The sequence below is a fragment of the Culex pipiens genome, chromosome 1 (genome assembly GCF_016801865.2).
Source record: "Culex pipiens pallens isolate TS chromosome 1, TS_CPP_V2, whole genome shotgun sequence".
In the NCBI taxonomy this organism is placed as follows: Eukaryota; Metazoa; Arthropoda; class Insecta; order Diptera; family Culicidae; genus Culex; species Culex pipiens.
In genome coordinates this window covers 83,214,700-83,229,423 of record NC_068937.1, presented here as the reverse complement: position 1 = coordinate 83,229,423, position 14,724 = coordinate 83,214,700, and the positions used below count along the sequence as shown (strand labels likewise).

At 41.9% G+C, this 14,724-nt stretch overlaps 2 protein-coding genes across 2 annotated transcripts in view; one reads left to right on the top strand and one right to left on the bottom strand.

The window, feature by feature from the left end:
• Positions 1 to 1,080, top strand: part of LOC120431009 (uncharacterized) — a 2,570-nt gene extending 1,490 nt beyond the window's left edge. Inside the window, exon 2 of the mRNA XM_052705996.1 lies at positions 1,074 to 1,080. Coding sequence (XP_052561956.1) covers positions 1,074 to 1,080 — 7 coding nt within the window. The remainder of the gene's footprint in view (positions 1 to 1,073) is intronic.
• A 408-nt stretch (positions 1,081 to 1,488) lies between these two features.
• Positions 1,489 to 13,346, bottom strand: LOC120430563 (uncharacterized protein K02A2.6-like). The gene is made up of 2 exons (XM_039595676.2): positions 9,284 to 13,346; positions 1,489 to 1,508 (listed from the first exon to the last, which is right to left on the bottom strand). Exons 1-2 carry the CDS (start codon positions 13,344 to 13,346, stop codon positions 1,489 to 1,491), a joined length of 4,083 nt encoding a protein of 1,360 aa, XP_039451610.2.
• Positions 13,347 to 14,724: the final 1,378 nt, after the last annotated feature.

The following is a 14,724-nucleotide window of genomic DNA, read 5'->3' as shown; positions in this document are numbered from 1 at the left end:
TTATTGATGCAGTTTGGTTCAAAGTCGTGTGCTCTTTCGAAAGAGCACATAACATCCAGTACTTTGTTCTAGAAATCACGAGGAAATCCTATTTTTTCGTGAAAACTTAACACGTAGCTTTATGTGTGGGACAAACTTCCCTTGCGTTTTTCTCAGCTTGCTGTTTTTGCATATGGGACATTTATGCGAACATGGGCAGTATACAAGTGCTTCGAACACAGTTTTGTCGAATTCCGTAACTAAAAGCACTACAATCCTAGCACTACAAATCCTGCCGCGAACCTAAAATGAGCGTCGCGATGGTTGACATTACTGGTGTTCGAACAACAACACAATTCTGAATCGACAGGGGAGAAAGAAGCGTGGGGACACACCACTATACGCTCCGAGATTTGGTTGTATTCGTTGGGACATCCATGCTAAGAAGGTTTGGTACTAAGGGACCCGCTGGGATGGAACATTGTATTTCCACGAATACCCTGGACACTATTTTCCGTGGTTATAGCACCACAACTCGCTCTCTGTAACAATATTCCTAATTCCAGTGCAAACTCACCAAGTCGTCATGGCCTAGTGGTTAGCATTTTGCTTACCAATCCAAAGGACGAGGGATCGAACCCCGTCTAGAGTGACTTTGATTTTCCGTTCATATATTAATTAATTAAAATTCCAGTGTTCTTTAACTTTCTCGTTGGGAGCAGTTGGGAATCGAACCCAGAACCATTCGCTTACAAAGCGAACACCGTAACCAGTCAAGCACGGCCGCTCCCGCATTGATTCTCCATACAAACTTAAAAAAAAACCATTCGGCCCTGTCTAAATATTTTTGAAAAAATCAAAGTGCCCGTGTTTCTGGAGACCCCAAAGTTTATGCTTCCCCTCGAGTTGAGACTGCGCAGTAATTAAGATTTTTAAAATTTTGTTTTTTAAGGTAACTTTATGATAGGAATTTGCAATTTTTCGAATTGCTAAATCAGGATCTTTAAATGTCAAGTATTGAATGTTTAAGAACAAATATGAACAAATTATTTGATAAAATTATCAATAACTATAATAAAATTTACAACTATCAGTTTTTAAGGATTTTTAAAGAAGAGCTATTCTATTCTGTTCTGAAAAATCTACGCTATTCGTTTCGACAGGCATGCATCAGCTATTTTTTTTTTCTAAATCCTTTTTTGTGACAAGGTACATCCAGAAATGTTTGGTCTTTTTGGAAAATTATATACAACTTAGTCATAAGAAATTCTATTATTTTTTATAGCGTAGCCAATTCATCAAACCACTTCGACGTCTGATGCATCATCACTGGTACTCATTTCGTCAAATTTGTTCACAAACTTGTCTTTGGAAATCATCTCAGACTGTAATTGACGGAACTTCTCTTGTGTATTCACTGGAATGTTTATAAATTTTCGAATTTTGTTGTTGATTTCGAAATTTGAGAACTGTTCCTGCTCCTCACGTTTCTGCTTCCGCCACTTTGCTCTACGATTCTTGAACCATACCTAGAAAATAAAATGAATTCATTAATCATTCACCAGATTACACGGCATGTTTAAAATAATGAAAAAATACCTATTTTAATTATTTATTCTGTGGTGTTGGATTTTTCGAGCCCATAAAATTATTGATTTGTAATTGGGTAATTCTCTACCAACTCACACGAAATCGGGGAAAGTTGCCCCGAACCCTCTTCGATTTGCGTGAAACTTTGTCCTTAATGGTAAGTTTTGACCCTGATCACGAATCCGAGGTCCGTTTTTTTATATCTTGTGACGGAGGGGCGGTACCACCCCTTTCATTTTTGAACATGCGAAAAAAGAGGTGTTTTCAATAATTTGCAGCTTGAAATGGTGATGAGTAGAAATTTGGTGTCAAAGGGACTTTTATGTACAATTGGACGCCCGATTTGATGGCGTACTCAAAACTCCGAAAAAACTTATATTTCATCGAAAAAAACACTGACATTGTTTTTTAAACTCTGCAATTTTCCGTTACTCAACTGTAATTTTTTTTGGAACAAGTAATTTTAAGGGAAATTTAATGTACTTATCAAATCTACATTGACTTAGATGGGTAATTTTTTCATTTAGAACAAAATTTTTCATTTTGAAATTTCGTGTTTTTTCTAACTTTGCAGGGTTATTCTTTAGAGTGTAATAATGTTCTATAAAGTTGTGGACAATTACAAAAATAATGATATATAAACATACACTGAGCAGAAATCCCACGGCTTATCGAAGTGTTGTACACATGATCTGACCCTGCTGTACAGAGCACTCAAATTTCAATCGCAAAACACTTGAATTTTGGGCACCAAAATATACTGTCAATTCAATAGCAAAACACTTGAATTTGACGTGTTGCGTCACATGAAATACTATATTATATTTATTGGTTTTAAATAGCTTTTCTTTCTATAATCAATGCATGTTTGCATGTAAAAGAAATGGATTTTAATTTTTTTTTTAAATAAAGAAGACGTTGCACAATTAAATGTTTTGGCTGCTTTTATTTTCTAACAACTTCAAGAACAACTTGGCGTGTAAAATTTTTGTATTTTTTTCTTCATCCGGTCCGGCTTTCACGATCGTGTTCCTGGTCAGGTTCGGTTTGTTCGCCCCCACTGGAGGTTCCTCAGCGTCGGCGAGTGAAGCCCCGGTGCCGGCGGAGATGGAGGCCCCTGGAGAATCTTCTTGTTCATGCGGAATTTTTTTTGGCGGAACCTCGGTGGTTCATCGACTCAAACTGTGCCTTGACCATCCGAATGACGCATAGCTTGGCCCCTGCATCCGAATCTTGCTTCTCACTGGCACCGCTTCCTGGTACGGCATCTGCAGCTCTTTCGCATCCTTCCTGTGAATCATACAAAATAAATTCAAAAATCAAAACTAAACCTCACAAAAAAATTCTCTCCCCACTCACCAAATGGGTCCGGAAAGGAACTTTATCACAAAAGTTGGCTTCTATCCGGGTATCCGGGAGACCAAGCCCTTCCGTTGGCCATACGGAGCCCGAGCCCAAGGACGCAGCCTTGTGGAGATGCTCATCTTCGCGGTCACAAACCGGGCAGGCAATTTACTGGACTGGAACATGGCGGCAGCAAACTCACGCGGTCTGCGAAAAACGAACACACCGGACTGCCAAAACTTCCAAATGAGCAAACAAAGCAAAGTCTCATGAAGCTGTCGCGAAACTGCATTTCAAATCAAAACAAGATCAATTTCAAGTGTTTTCCTCATCACTTTGAATAGTTCAACACAGTGGGGAAAATTCATGAGCAAAACACTTGAAAAATTTAAGCCACCCGAATGAAAATAAGGTGTCAAAAAATACCAAAAAGTCAATCGCCAAAACACTTCAATTTGATAATGGATTGGATTGAAATTTGAACACAAACAAATTAGATCTAAGATGCGGCTTAATTGAATCATTCAAGTGTTTGGGCACTTGGAAAAAAAGGGTGGCGTATTTTCAGTGTAAGGGGTTTGCTTGTAACCATCACTTGTTATCGCGATTTTACGAAAAACAGTTTTGAAAAAGTTACTTTTCGCGTTTCTCTTTGTTTCGTCGTCCGTGTCTGACGCGGGTGGCTATGAACGGCCAGTGCTGTTAAACGTTAATTAACGTTAACGCGTCCGTTAATCGTTAAAATTAAGGTGAACGCGAACGGAGCCTACGTTGATCTTAACTTTAACGCGAACGGAGCACGTTAATTAACGCGTTGATTAACGCGTTAATCGGTAACATCTAGCGGGTTACTTCCAGTTGCATTTTACGGGCATTAACTGTGACTAGTTCCCGGTGAGGTAATTTGTTAAAAGTGGCCACCGGTTCCGGCAACCCGGAACATCCGTCAAGCATGTTTTTTATAGTTTTTGTCGTTCAATCGTCATTTGAGCCAATGTTATTAGACGTTGTTTGTAGTACATAGGTATACTGACTATATTGGGTCAGTTCAGGGTATCTGTGGCCACTCCGGAACCGATTCCATGGTACCACGCAAATGGTTCCGACGATTGTGATATTCAATAGTCGACATGTTGCTTATCAAACTTCGTATAATTGAAATCATTAATCATCCATTATCATGCTGTGCCCTTTGACCCGATCGGACCACTCCGGAACCGGTTACCGGTGGCCTCGGAGGAAGTGTACTAAGTATAGAAAAAGTCCTTTCATGTGACATATCAAACTTCAATTCCCAATGAGTCAATGTAGATTTGAAAAGTACATTAAATTTCCCTTAAAATGAATGTTTCAAAAAAAATTACAGTTGAGTCACGGAAAATGGCAGAGTTTTTAAAACTTTTTAAGTGTTTTTCACATAATTTTACATAAAAGTTCCTTTTACACCAAATTTTCTATCTCATCACCGTTTGCAAATTATTGAAAACACCTCTTTTTTCGCATGTCAAAAATGAAAGGGGTCGTACCATCCCTCCGTTACGAGATATTAAAAATCGGATTTGTGATCAGGGTGATCTGAAGCGGAACAGCATTTGAAAATTACCCTCTCCGATCCTGCCCAAATTTGGCAGGGCTGTTGATACTATCAAAACATGCAAGAATCCAAAATTTCATCCAAATCGGACCACCCCCTCCATTTTTGTACCTCCCCAAAAAATCAACCTTTTGGCGATTTTTGACCAAACCTCCTAGTTTCAAACGGCGATAGCTCAGGAACCACAAATCTTAGAAGGTCGGTCTTAGACTCAATTTTGAAGGAAATTGGACGTAGAATCCATTTCCGTGATCAAAATGTTAATTTATTTTGTCTACCTGTATTGCGTAATTGAAAACTTTAAACGGTCGTATCTCAAAACACCCCAACTTATTTTTGCCTTCCTCACCTCAATGAGGCAAGGCTATAAAATCACTCGAAAAATGAACTTCTTAAATACGACTCCTAGATATACCTTCACGTATACCTATCCACTCAGAATCAAATTCTGAACAAATGTCTGTGGGGATGTGTGTAGACATGATTTTTTTTCCACACGATTATCTCAGAACTGGCTGAACCGATTTTGGCCGGATCCGCCTTATTCTGTTCGTTTTGAGGTCCCCTAAGACCCTATTAAATTTTATTCTGTTTAGTGAAGTACTTTTAAAGTTATGCCAAGAAAAAGTTTTTTTGTAGCTACAAAAAAGGGTGATTTTTGCATAACCTCAAAGGCCGGATCTTTTTGCTTACGCGTGAGAGTCGGGCAGCATGCGTAGGGATTTTGGTCCGACCATGCGGGGGATTGATTGGCAGCCACACCCCCTTGCATGCGGAAAAATTCTGTATAAATTATGTTGCTTCATCATTTTGTCTCGACAAAGATTTACACGAACTTTTTACTGAAATATATAACTCATGAGACTTTTCTCCTTTATTTTGGAGAGTTGGTAAAAAAAGATTTGAAAATTGTAAAATCAATATTATAAAAAAATAAATGAAATTAAAAAAAAAACTCCTAAATTAATTTGTAAATACAACCTAAAATACAACATGAATGCGAGGAAGGCACCAACCACCTTATGGTGGATTAAGTAACGTTTTTTTATTTGACCTCACCATTGTGTTCCCCGGCCAATTTTACATAAGAATCACTTATCGACAGAAATGAATATGTTCCGTTCCAGAGATATCGAATTTTAAAGTTTTGTGTTTTCGAGATTACCTACATCAGCGTCATTCGCCGCATCTGCTAGAAGCACACAGGCAGGCTGATCAATAACTGCTACCTGGTCATTTATTGAAATAATATTTCATCATAAATAATCTTTATCAAATTGGGCAAAAATTAACTGTTTAACACTGTAGGAAACTGGAGTTTAATCACGAATGTTTATCTGCTCAAAAAAAAATAATGAGGTGAATTTCTGTGTTAACCCACAGGACAGAGCAATATCGACACACAGTAAAGGGCAGAATTGGATTCCGACGGAGCGAGAGGAAAATGCAATTAATCTTGTTAGTAACACTGAACAATAAGTGCACGATACATTATTGAGTAAAAAATATGAATTAAATGAATAAAATTTGTTGATATGTTGTACTCTAGTAAAGGACGATCACAAGGAGTAGGAAAAGGATTTTTTGGAAAGTATAAAACTGAAAAATGTAAGATAATCACAAAGTTTGATCTGCTGCAAAAATTTCCCTAAATTTAGTTGCGATGATTTCGACACCGTCCGAACAACAGTGTTTTTTTTCTTCTATCATTCTGGGATTCTTGGAACACAATACGGCTGCTGTCCTCACGTATAAGGATTTTTTTTTATTAAATGTACCTTGACCAAAATCATCTTTTAATCAAATGGAGCTGGCTCACAGTATAAAAAATGATTTAATATGATCAATCTTTTAAACCATAGATCAGATTTGCCAAATTATGGTAAAGTGTCAATAATAAACTATAATAATAATAATAATAATAATAATAATAATAATAATAATAATAATAATAATAATAATAATAATAATAATAATAATAATAATAATAATAATAATAATAATAATAATAATAATAATAATAATAATAATAATAATAATAATAATAATAATAATAATAAAGCAGGTTTTGGGGTTGTTGCTGAATGGCACTATTTTGCTACCGCCCATGATAAAGGCCCTAGTCATGGCCTCGGAGGTACTCTAAAACGGTTAGCAACACATAGAAAAACGGTGCATAAAAAAATAACCCAATAAATATTCCTTTCACAAAAATAGATTGATTTAGGTAGGAGAACAGCATCTAATTCCAGCGTTCCTCTGATGTTGCCATATCAGCGCTTTGGCATTCAATTACAGCTGATTAAAAGCGTTTTCAACTGAAATTGAGTGATAGGGGAGTTTGGGTTAATATGGACAGGGGGGGTAATTTGGACACCCCTTTAAAAATCACGTTTTCTTCGGACTTCGGATATAAAGTGAAAACGGCAATTTAAGTGATAAGGCTAGTACTAGTAATGGCCTAGGAGTATGGACAAACCAAAAAAGTTGGAATAGGTTAAGTAGTTTTGGTATAATATGTAAAAGTTTCCAAAGGCCTGTTGGCACTGCCTTAAATTCTAATATTTGAAGGTTAGGAAATAACCCAAGTAGCAAGAAAAACATCGCTCTTTATTTTTTTGTTGAACAATTGCTGCATAAGTGTTTTTATTCGTTAATTATTGAACAAGTGGCAACACATTTGGTCAATTGTTCACATTTTGATCAAAAAACCATTGTTCAACATGGCTGTGTAACACAAATGCCAAATCTAGCAACGGATTACAAATAGTTCATTTTGAAGTTTATTCTGACCTCAATGAAACATGCTTGTAGAACTCGTAAAGCAAAATGACATTTGCAGACATGATGTTTCATTTCAGTTTGCTGAACGTGATAACATAGTAGATTTGACCTTTCTCTTCGGCTGGGATTTCTCGTAAACAAGTTGTTTATGTAAAGTTCGCGTTCTTGTTATAAAATCCGAGCAAGGACATGTTGACGAAACAAGCAAGGATAGTTCTAAAAATAGAAACAGCTTACGTTCGAAAGAAGTTTGGGAAAACTGTTAGTGAACTTGGTAAAACCCAGATGACCGCAGACTTCTTATTGACGTTTAGGCCTGCTCATCCAACATAACCCCTCGTGGAAAGAAGCAGACGCGCGCCCGGACTTGACATTTGGAGTGATCTTGGGTTCGATACTTGCCCTGAGCATTCTTCATCAAAAAGGAAAACTGAAAATGCAGCACCGGGAACCAGCAGCAGTAGTAGAGTAGTAGTAGCAAGCGATGTTCATTAGCACTCAAACATAATTGAAAAAAATTCCCCAAAGGCATAACTAGGAAACTGAATGATTTTTTATGGTTGATATTTTTGTATTATCCATCATTCATATTATTATTATCCCTGTCCAAACTAATAAATTACAAAAAACTAGTAGTTAAAGTATCGTAAAGCGACATTACTCACAAATAAAGGATTAAATAAAGAAAAAACAACTTTTGAGCGAACACCTTGGACGTATTTTATGAAAAGCCTGTTTAACATTCTTGTCTGCCACGATATGTTCTTGAACGGTTATAAAAACGTTTGCCTAACTCCCTCCTGAATCTTAAAGGCAGAATGTTGTTAAACGGTTCTAACGACGTTATCCAACCCGGTTCAGAATCTTATAGTCAAGAGTTCTTATGACATGTTCAACAAACGTTCTCTATTCAAGTAGGACGTGCGCTGGTAAAACTTAATTAATCCACGCACATTTCTAACAGGTTAAGAGATGTTCAACAACAGAAAAACTTGCGCTTTTTCCAGCGTTCAAGAGTTCTCAGGGACGTTGGGAAAACATAGTAAATGAGTTCAACAACAAGTTCGGAAATCTTTTGGCGAACAAAGTGTGCTACTTGGGAAGGTTTTGCAGGGGTTATATGGCAAAAAAAGTTTTGTTTAACATTCCAACGCCCAAGGCTCCAAAAAAGTTGGAACAGTAACTTCAACTCAATGGATCTCGGGCATAACTCAACCAATCAAGATGATTCTTATTTCCAGTGATTTGTTAGGATGTCTAGATGATTCTAGAACTTTGCTGAACTTAATTTGATCAAATTTGTAATTTTTGCGATTAAAAACATCGTTCCAACTTTTTTTTTCGCGTACAAAAAAAAAATCGCCAAAAATTCCGCGGAGGCAGTCATTTTGAAAAAAGGTGGAACGATGTTTTCGGTCGCAGAAATTACAGATTTAATCAAATTAAGTTCTGCAAAGTTCTAGGATCATCTAGACATTCTTACAAATTACTGGAAACAAGAATCGTCCCGATTGGTTGAGTTATGCCCGAGAACCAGCGAGTTGAAGTTACCGTTCCAACTTTTTTGGGAGGCTTGGGCGTCCGTGTAAGTTGGACATGCGTTGGGCGTTCCAGTGTTAAGGGGGTTGCTTGGACGATGCCTGAGATATGTACGTATAAAAATTGTGCATTTTATCCATTTTTACCATCAAAAATTGCAATTTATGATAGAATATGCTATGGGGGTAATTTGGACATGGCTTGTGGGGTAATTTGGACATGTTATCAAAAGACGTGGTTTGGTGTTAACTGTCTGAAGTGTACTGTTTATTGACATAAGGTATAGGGTGGTTCATATGTAACTGTTACGATAGAGTGGTTCAAATACAACATCTCCCCTCTTCCAAAAGCTATGCACTCCCTGTGCTCAAACTACAAAATCAGAAAACCTTGCTGGTTTTTTAATCTCCCTTTTTGGACGCCCTTCGTTCTGTTTAGAACGCTCCTGCCCACCGCTGCTCTGCTCTGCTCTGTTGGTTGTTTCCGTTGTCGATGTCTCGTTGTCTCGCTTCCTGCTCTCTGGTGTATTGTCGACGATACCGCTGTCCCCGGCTTTCTTGTTGTAGTCACGTCTCTCGAAGATCGTCTGCTTTGGTTCGTCCTGGTGCTGCTCGACTGGACTTGTTGGTGTCGGTGGTCGCATTATCCTTGGTTCTCGGATCTGGTTGGCAAACTGTTGACCTCCCGGTTTAATATGCACTGCGCTGCGTCGGTACACGCCACCATCTTCTAGCCGTACATCGCACGATTGGTCCGGAAATTGGTGCACAACTGTTGCTCGTTCCCACTGCTTGTCTAGGTCAGGTCGTCGTTGTACCATAACGTTTTCCCCGATCTTCAGCTCCGGAAGCTCCTTCGCATGTTTGTCATAACTCGCCTTGACCACTTTTCTCTTCTGCTCGATCCGGTCTTCCACGTGTGATGCTCGAGGCGGCTGCAACTTGTTTGTTATGACGGGAATCGTGCTTCGTGTGTTTCTTGAGAAGATTCTCTGGTTGGGGCTTGTTCCTACGGCATTTGGCGTGTTCCGATGTTGTTGCAGTGCTTGCCAGAAATCAGTACCACTTTTGGCGCACTTCTTGAACAGCTGCTTCATTGACTTGACCGCTGATTCAGCTTTTCCGTTTCCTTGCGCGTGGTATGGAGCAGACGTCACGTGCTTGAAACTCCATTCGTTCGCAAACTTGGTCCACGCTTCGTTGCTGAACTGCGGTCCATTGTCTGTGACAACAACTTGTGGCGTTCCGTGACGGGCAAAATTGCGCTTGCACGCCGCAACAATAGTTTTGGTCTTCGTGTCGGCTAGCAGGTCAACCTCAACGAAGTCAGAAAAACTGTCCGCTGTGACCATCATGAGAATTCGCTTGCCCTCTTGCTTGATCTCTGCCAAATCAATGTTCACACGCTGGAAGGGATATTCCGGTATCTGGTGTGACGTCATGGGTGGCTTGCATTGACTGGCGCTGAACTCCATACACACCTCGCAGTTTCGTACGTAGTTGGTGATCTGGTCAGCCATCCCTGGCCAGAAGAACGACTCCCTAGCTGCTCGTAACGTGTAGTCAATTCCCAGGTGCGCTACGTGCAACTTCTCGATCAGCTTCTTGCGGAGGCATTTCGGCACCAACACTCGGTCTCCTTTGAAGATCACTCCTCGGTGCGTTGTGAGCTCGTTTTGCAACGTCCTGTACACCAACAACTCATCGCTCACGTCTTCTTTCCGCTCAGGCCAGCCATCGATCAGCACACTCATCAGCTTACACAGGGTTGTATCCTTCTTGGTCTCAGTTGCGATTTCACCGAACCGATCGTCCGACAAATTGATGAGTTCCACAACGTTAGTGGCCGCTATCTCGTCGAACGCAGCATCCACCTTCTCTATCAGCATCACTTCCGCATCCAGGTTGTGGGCAGGTTTCTCTGTTGCAGTTCGTGACAGCAAGTCTGCTATGTACATCTCGCTTCCCTTCTTGTACCGAACGTGGATATTGTATCTTTGCAGCGTCATCCTCATTTTCTGCAGTCGGAGAGGTGCTTCGGTGATCGGCTTCCGGAAGATGTCTTCTAGCGGTTTGTGGTCGGTCTCTACAACCACTTGGTGCCGTCCTGCCACGTACTGGTCGTGGCGCTTGCACGCAAACACAATTGCTAAGCACTCACGTTCGATGGACGCGTAGTTCCTCTCGGTCTTCGTTAACGTCCTCGATGCGTAGGCTACTGGTCTTTCATCCTGCAACAGCACGCATCCCACGCCTTGTTGACTTGCGTCGCACTGAATCAGCAAAGGTTCTGTTGGATCGTAGTACCGGAGAATGGGGTTCTGTGTCACTAGCTGCTTGATCAGGTTGAACGCACCGGCAGCTTCCTGATCCCAAACGTACTCCACGGTGTCCCGGGTCAGCTTTCTTAGCGGCGCACTCACATCTGCTAATCTTGGCATAAATCTGCCCAGGTACGTTATCAATCCTAGGAACGTCATCAGCTGCTTCTTGTCCGAGGGTTCTGGAATGTTCAGGACTGCCGAAATCTTGCTTGGATCGGGTTTCACTCCTTTGTCTGTCAGAACATGACCAAAAAACGGAACCGATGACAGCGCCACTTTTGCTTTCGAGCGGTTCAGCTTCAGACCTCGCTCGCGGAATCTCTTCAAGGCAGCTTCCAAGTTCCGATTATGGTCCAACATCGCTTGTTCCATGGTATCGCCACATCCGTAGATCACGACGTCGTCTGCAATGCATCGCGTTCCGCGCAGGCCGACGATTACTTGCTGCTGCTCCTTCTGGTACATCTCGGACGCACACGCGACTCCAAATGGCATCCGCTTCCAGCGATACACACCCATGGGTGTCCAGAATGCAGTTAGATCGGCACTCTCCTCATCCAGCTCCATGTGCCAGAATCCGTTCTTGGCATCCAGAACTGTGAACACCTTCGCCTTCGCAAATTCCGGCAGCATCTCCTCAATTGTAGGGATTTGATGGTTCGCACGCCGCACCGCCTGATTCAGCTCCGCTGGATCCAAACAAAGCCTTAATTTGGTTCCCTTCTTCACCAGCACCAAGTTGCACAACCAGTCCATGTGCTTGTTTACCGGCTCCACTATTCCTTTCTTCTCCAAATCGCTGATTTTGGACTGTAGTTCCGGTAGATACGCGAGTGGAATGCGCCGGGGCTTCTGCTGGACAGCTGCAACGGAATTGTCGATTTCAATCTTGAACCTTCCGTCAAACTTGCCGTCTCCTTCGAATACGTCCTTGTACTTACTCAAGATGTGGTGGCACTCTTGCTGGAGCGTGTCGATACTGTACAAGTCGTGGACTTTGATAATTCCCAAATCCATTGCCGATTGCGACGACAACAGTGGTGGCCGTGTCTTCTTGACCACGATGAACGTCAACAGCTTGGTTCCGTTCTTGAGCTTAATCTCCAAGTCCACCTGGCCTTTGGGCGCAATCACCTTCCCCGAATAGCACCTCAGCTTCACCTTCGTGGGGCTCAACTGTTGGTCCGGGAGTAGCTGCTTCAAGTCTTTGTAGCACATAACGTTAACCCGTGCGCCAGTGTCGACCTGGATCTCCAGCGGCGAAGTTTTTCCCGCGCCTACGGCCACCTTGAGTTCGACCATAATCTTCCCAGCCTCTTTCAGATTTTTCCCATCAACTTTGGCAATGTCGACAAACTCGCACTCTTCCTCGGTATCTGAACTCGCAGAGCTCTCGGAACTGTCCTCCACGCGCCGGACGTGCTTCTTGTGATGCTTCTTGTTCCGACTTTGGTTCCGTCCCTTCTTCCAGCAAACGTTCTTGAAATGGTTTCTTCCTCCACATCCGATGCACGTTTTCCCGTACGCTGGACATTTCGCTTTGTCTCGGTCGTGCTCGTTTCCACAGTAACGGCACGGCTTCTGCAGCTTCTGCGTGGCCGTCACCTTGAACGTTTCTCCTGTATCCCGGCTTGTGCTTTGTTTTGCTGCCATCTTCTCATACTTGCTGGCCAGGTCCTCGATGTCCTGGCTCTCCTTGACCTTCACCACCATCTGGTCAACCGTCAGATTTCCGGCTTTCAACAGCTTTTTCCGCATCTGGTGATCCGATATGCCAACAATCAAACGATCTTTGACCATCTCTTCTTGTTGTGCTGGGGTGTGGCCGCATTTCTTCACCTTCTTCCGCATCCGCTTCACGAAATCTTCGATTTTTTCTCCGTCTTGCTGGACCATCGTGTTGAAATCCGCTCTTTCCAGTCGAACGTCCCTTGTCGGCACCAGGTGCTCTTCCACTGCCTGCAGAATGTCTGTTGGCGTTGCCTGCTGCGCTTCCGTCAAGGCCAAATCGTCGATCATCATAACCGCTTCCGCCCCGACGACGACCATGAACGTCGCTATCTGCAGATCATTTCCCTTTTTCGACAGCTCTGTGGCCAGCGCGTAGTACTTCCACTGCAGCTTGAACTGTTTCACCGCCTCTTCTACATTTCCGCCCAGTTTCAGGGGCTCAGGAACCGGAATGTTCGACATTTTGAGGTTATGTAAACAACGCGACGTTTACGATCGAAAACTCGCGAAATCCCGTAGCCGACTACTTCCAACTTTTCGGCAAAACTTCAAAGAACAGTTTTTTTACGTTTTCATCGCTAAACAACGTTTAAATCGTGAGATTTTTCGCAAAATTTCCCACTTCTGACACCATGTTATCAAAAGACGTGGTTTGGTGTTAACTGTCTGAAGTGTACTGTTTATTGACATAAGGTCAGGCAACAAAAAAGTAACTTGCATGGCTGGATGAGTTTTTAAAGCGATTTAGATAAATTTAGAGAGTTTTATATGTCAAAACAATCAAAAAGGAATGTGAGCAATGAAAACTTTCACAAAACCCCTATTTTTTAATTTAGATAAATTTATTCCAATATTCGAATTGATGAAAATCTGATTAATGTACATGTGGCGTTCAACAAGACTCTAATGTTGATTGCTTTTAATTAATTTCTTTGACATTTCTAATTTCTATGCTCGTTTACAATAATATTTAAGTTTGAAGGGCTACAGAATGTTAAATTTAAAAAATGATATTTTCAGGCTAATAAATTCTATATAAAGATTGATTTATATTGCTACGTCCTTAACTAGAACCGTAGCTTATCTTGGGTTTGGGTTTAAAGAGTGCTTTTCGGATAGCTTAACAAAGTACGTCCTTCGTGGTTGTAGTTCAAGTTGAGGCTGCTTTATTAATAGTTAACGTTCGGTTCTACTACCCGAGAGTAGTATCGTGTTCGGCCCAGATTGCTCTCTTCTTCTCTCGCCTCTCATCTCCCCCCTGTAACCGTAGGGACTTCACTCGTGAAGTTCTACGAGATCGTCTGTAGTAGTGTTCGTTAATAAAAAACCTTAGCTTGGGAGGTGTTGGGTATCCGGTGGTTTTCTTCAACGAGGACCCAGCACAGCGCCAATACCAGCGACGTCCCAGTGTGCAGCCAGCGCTACCAACGAGCTGCCGCAACCCACTACCAGAGGACTCAGACAACAGTGGGTGGGGTAGCGAAGGAGTCGTGACAGGGTGAATGGGGGTCAGGGGTGAAGGCATGACGGAAGAAGTGGAGACGAAGGGTAGCAAGGACCGCCATCGTCGAGCTGATCCACGAACTCGGTCTATTTCCCGGACGACACCATCGCGAGCAGTTGGAACGCTTTTTCCACTGCTGTGCCCGAAAGTGAAGTTAACTTTTAAAGTGCCACAAAAGTGCTAGTTGTGCCACCCCAGAGCTTCAGGAGAAGCCGAATTGTTCCCGTGTGGATTAAGAGGACACCAGTTATGCCAGCAGCCTTCCTCGAGTGCCCTATTGACCCCCTAACAAACCCCAAAACCCAACCGTCACGATATCCCTAACCTCAAACGTTC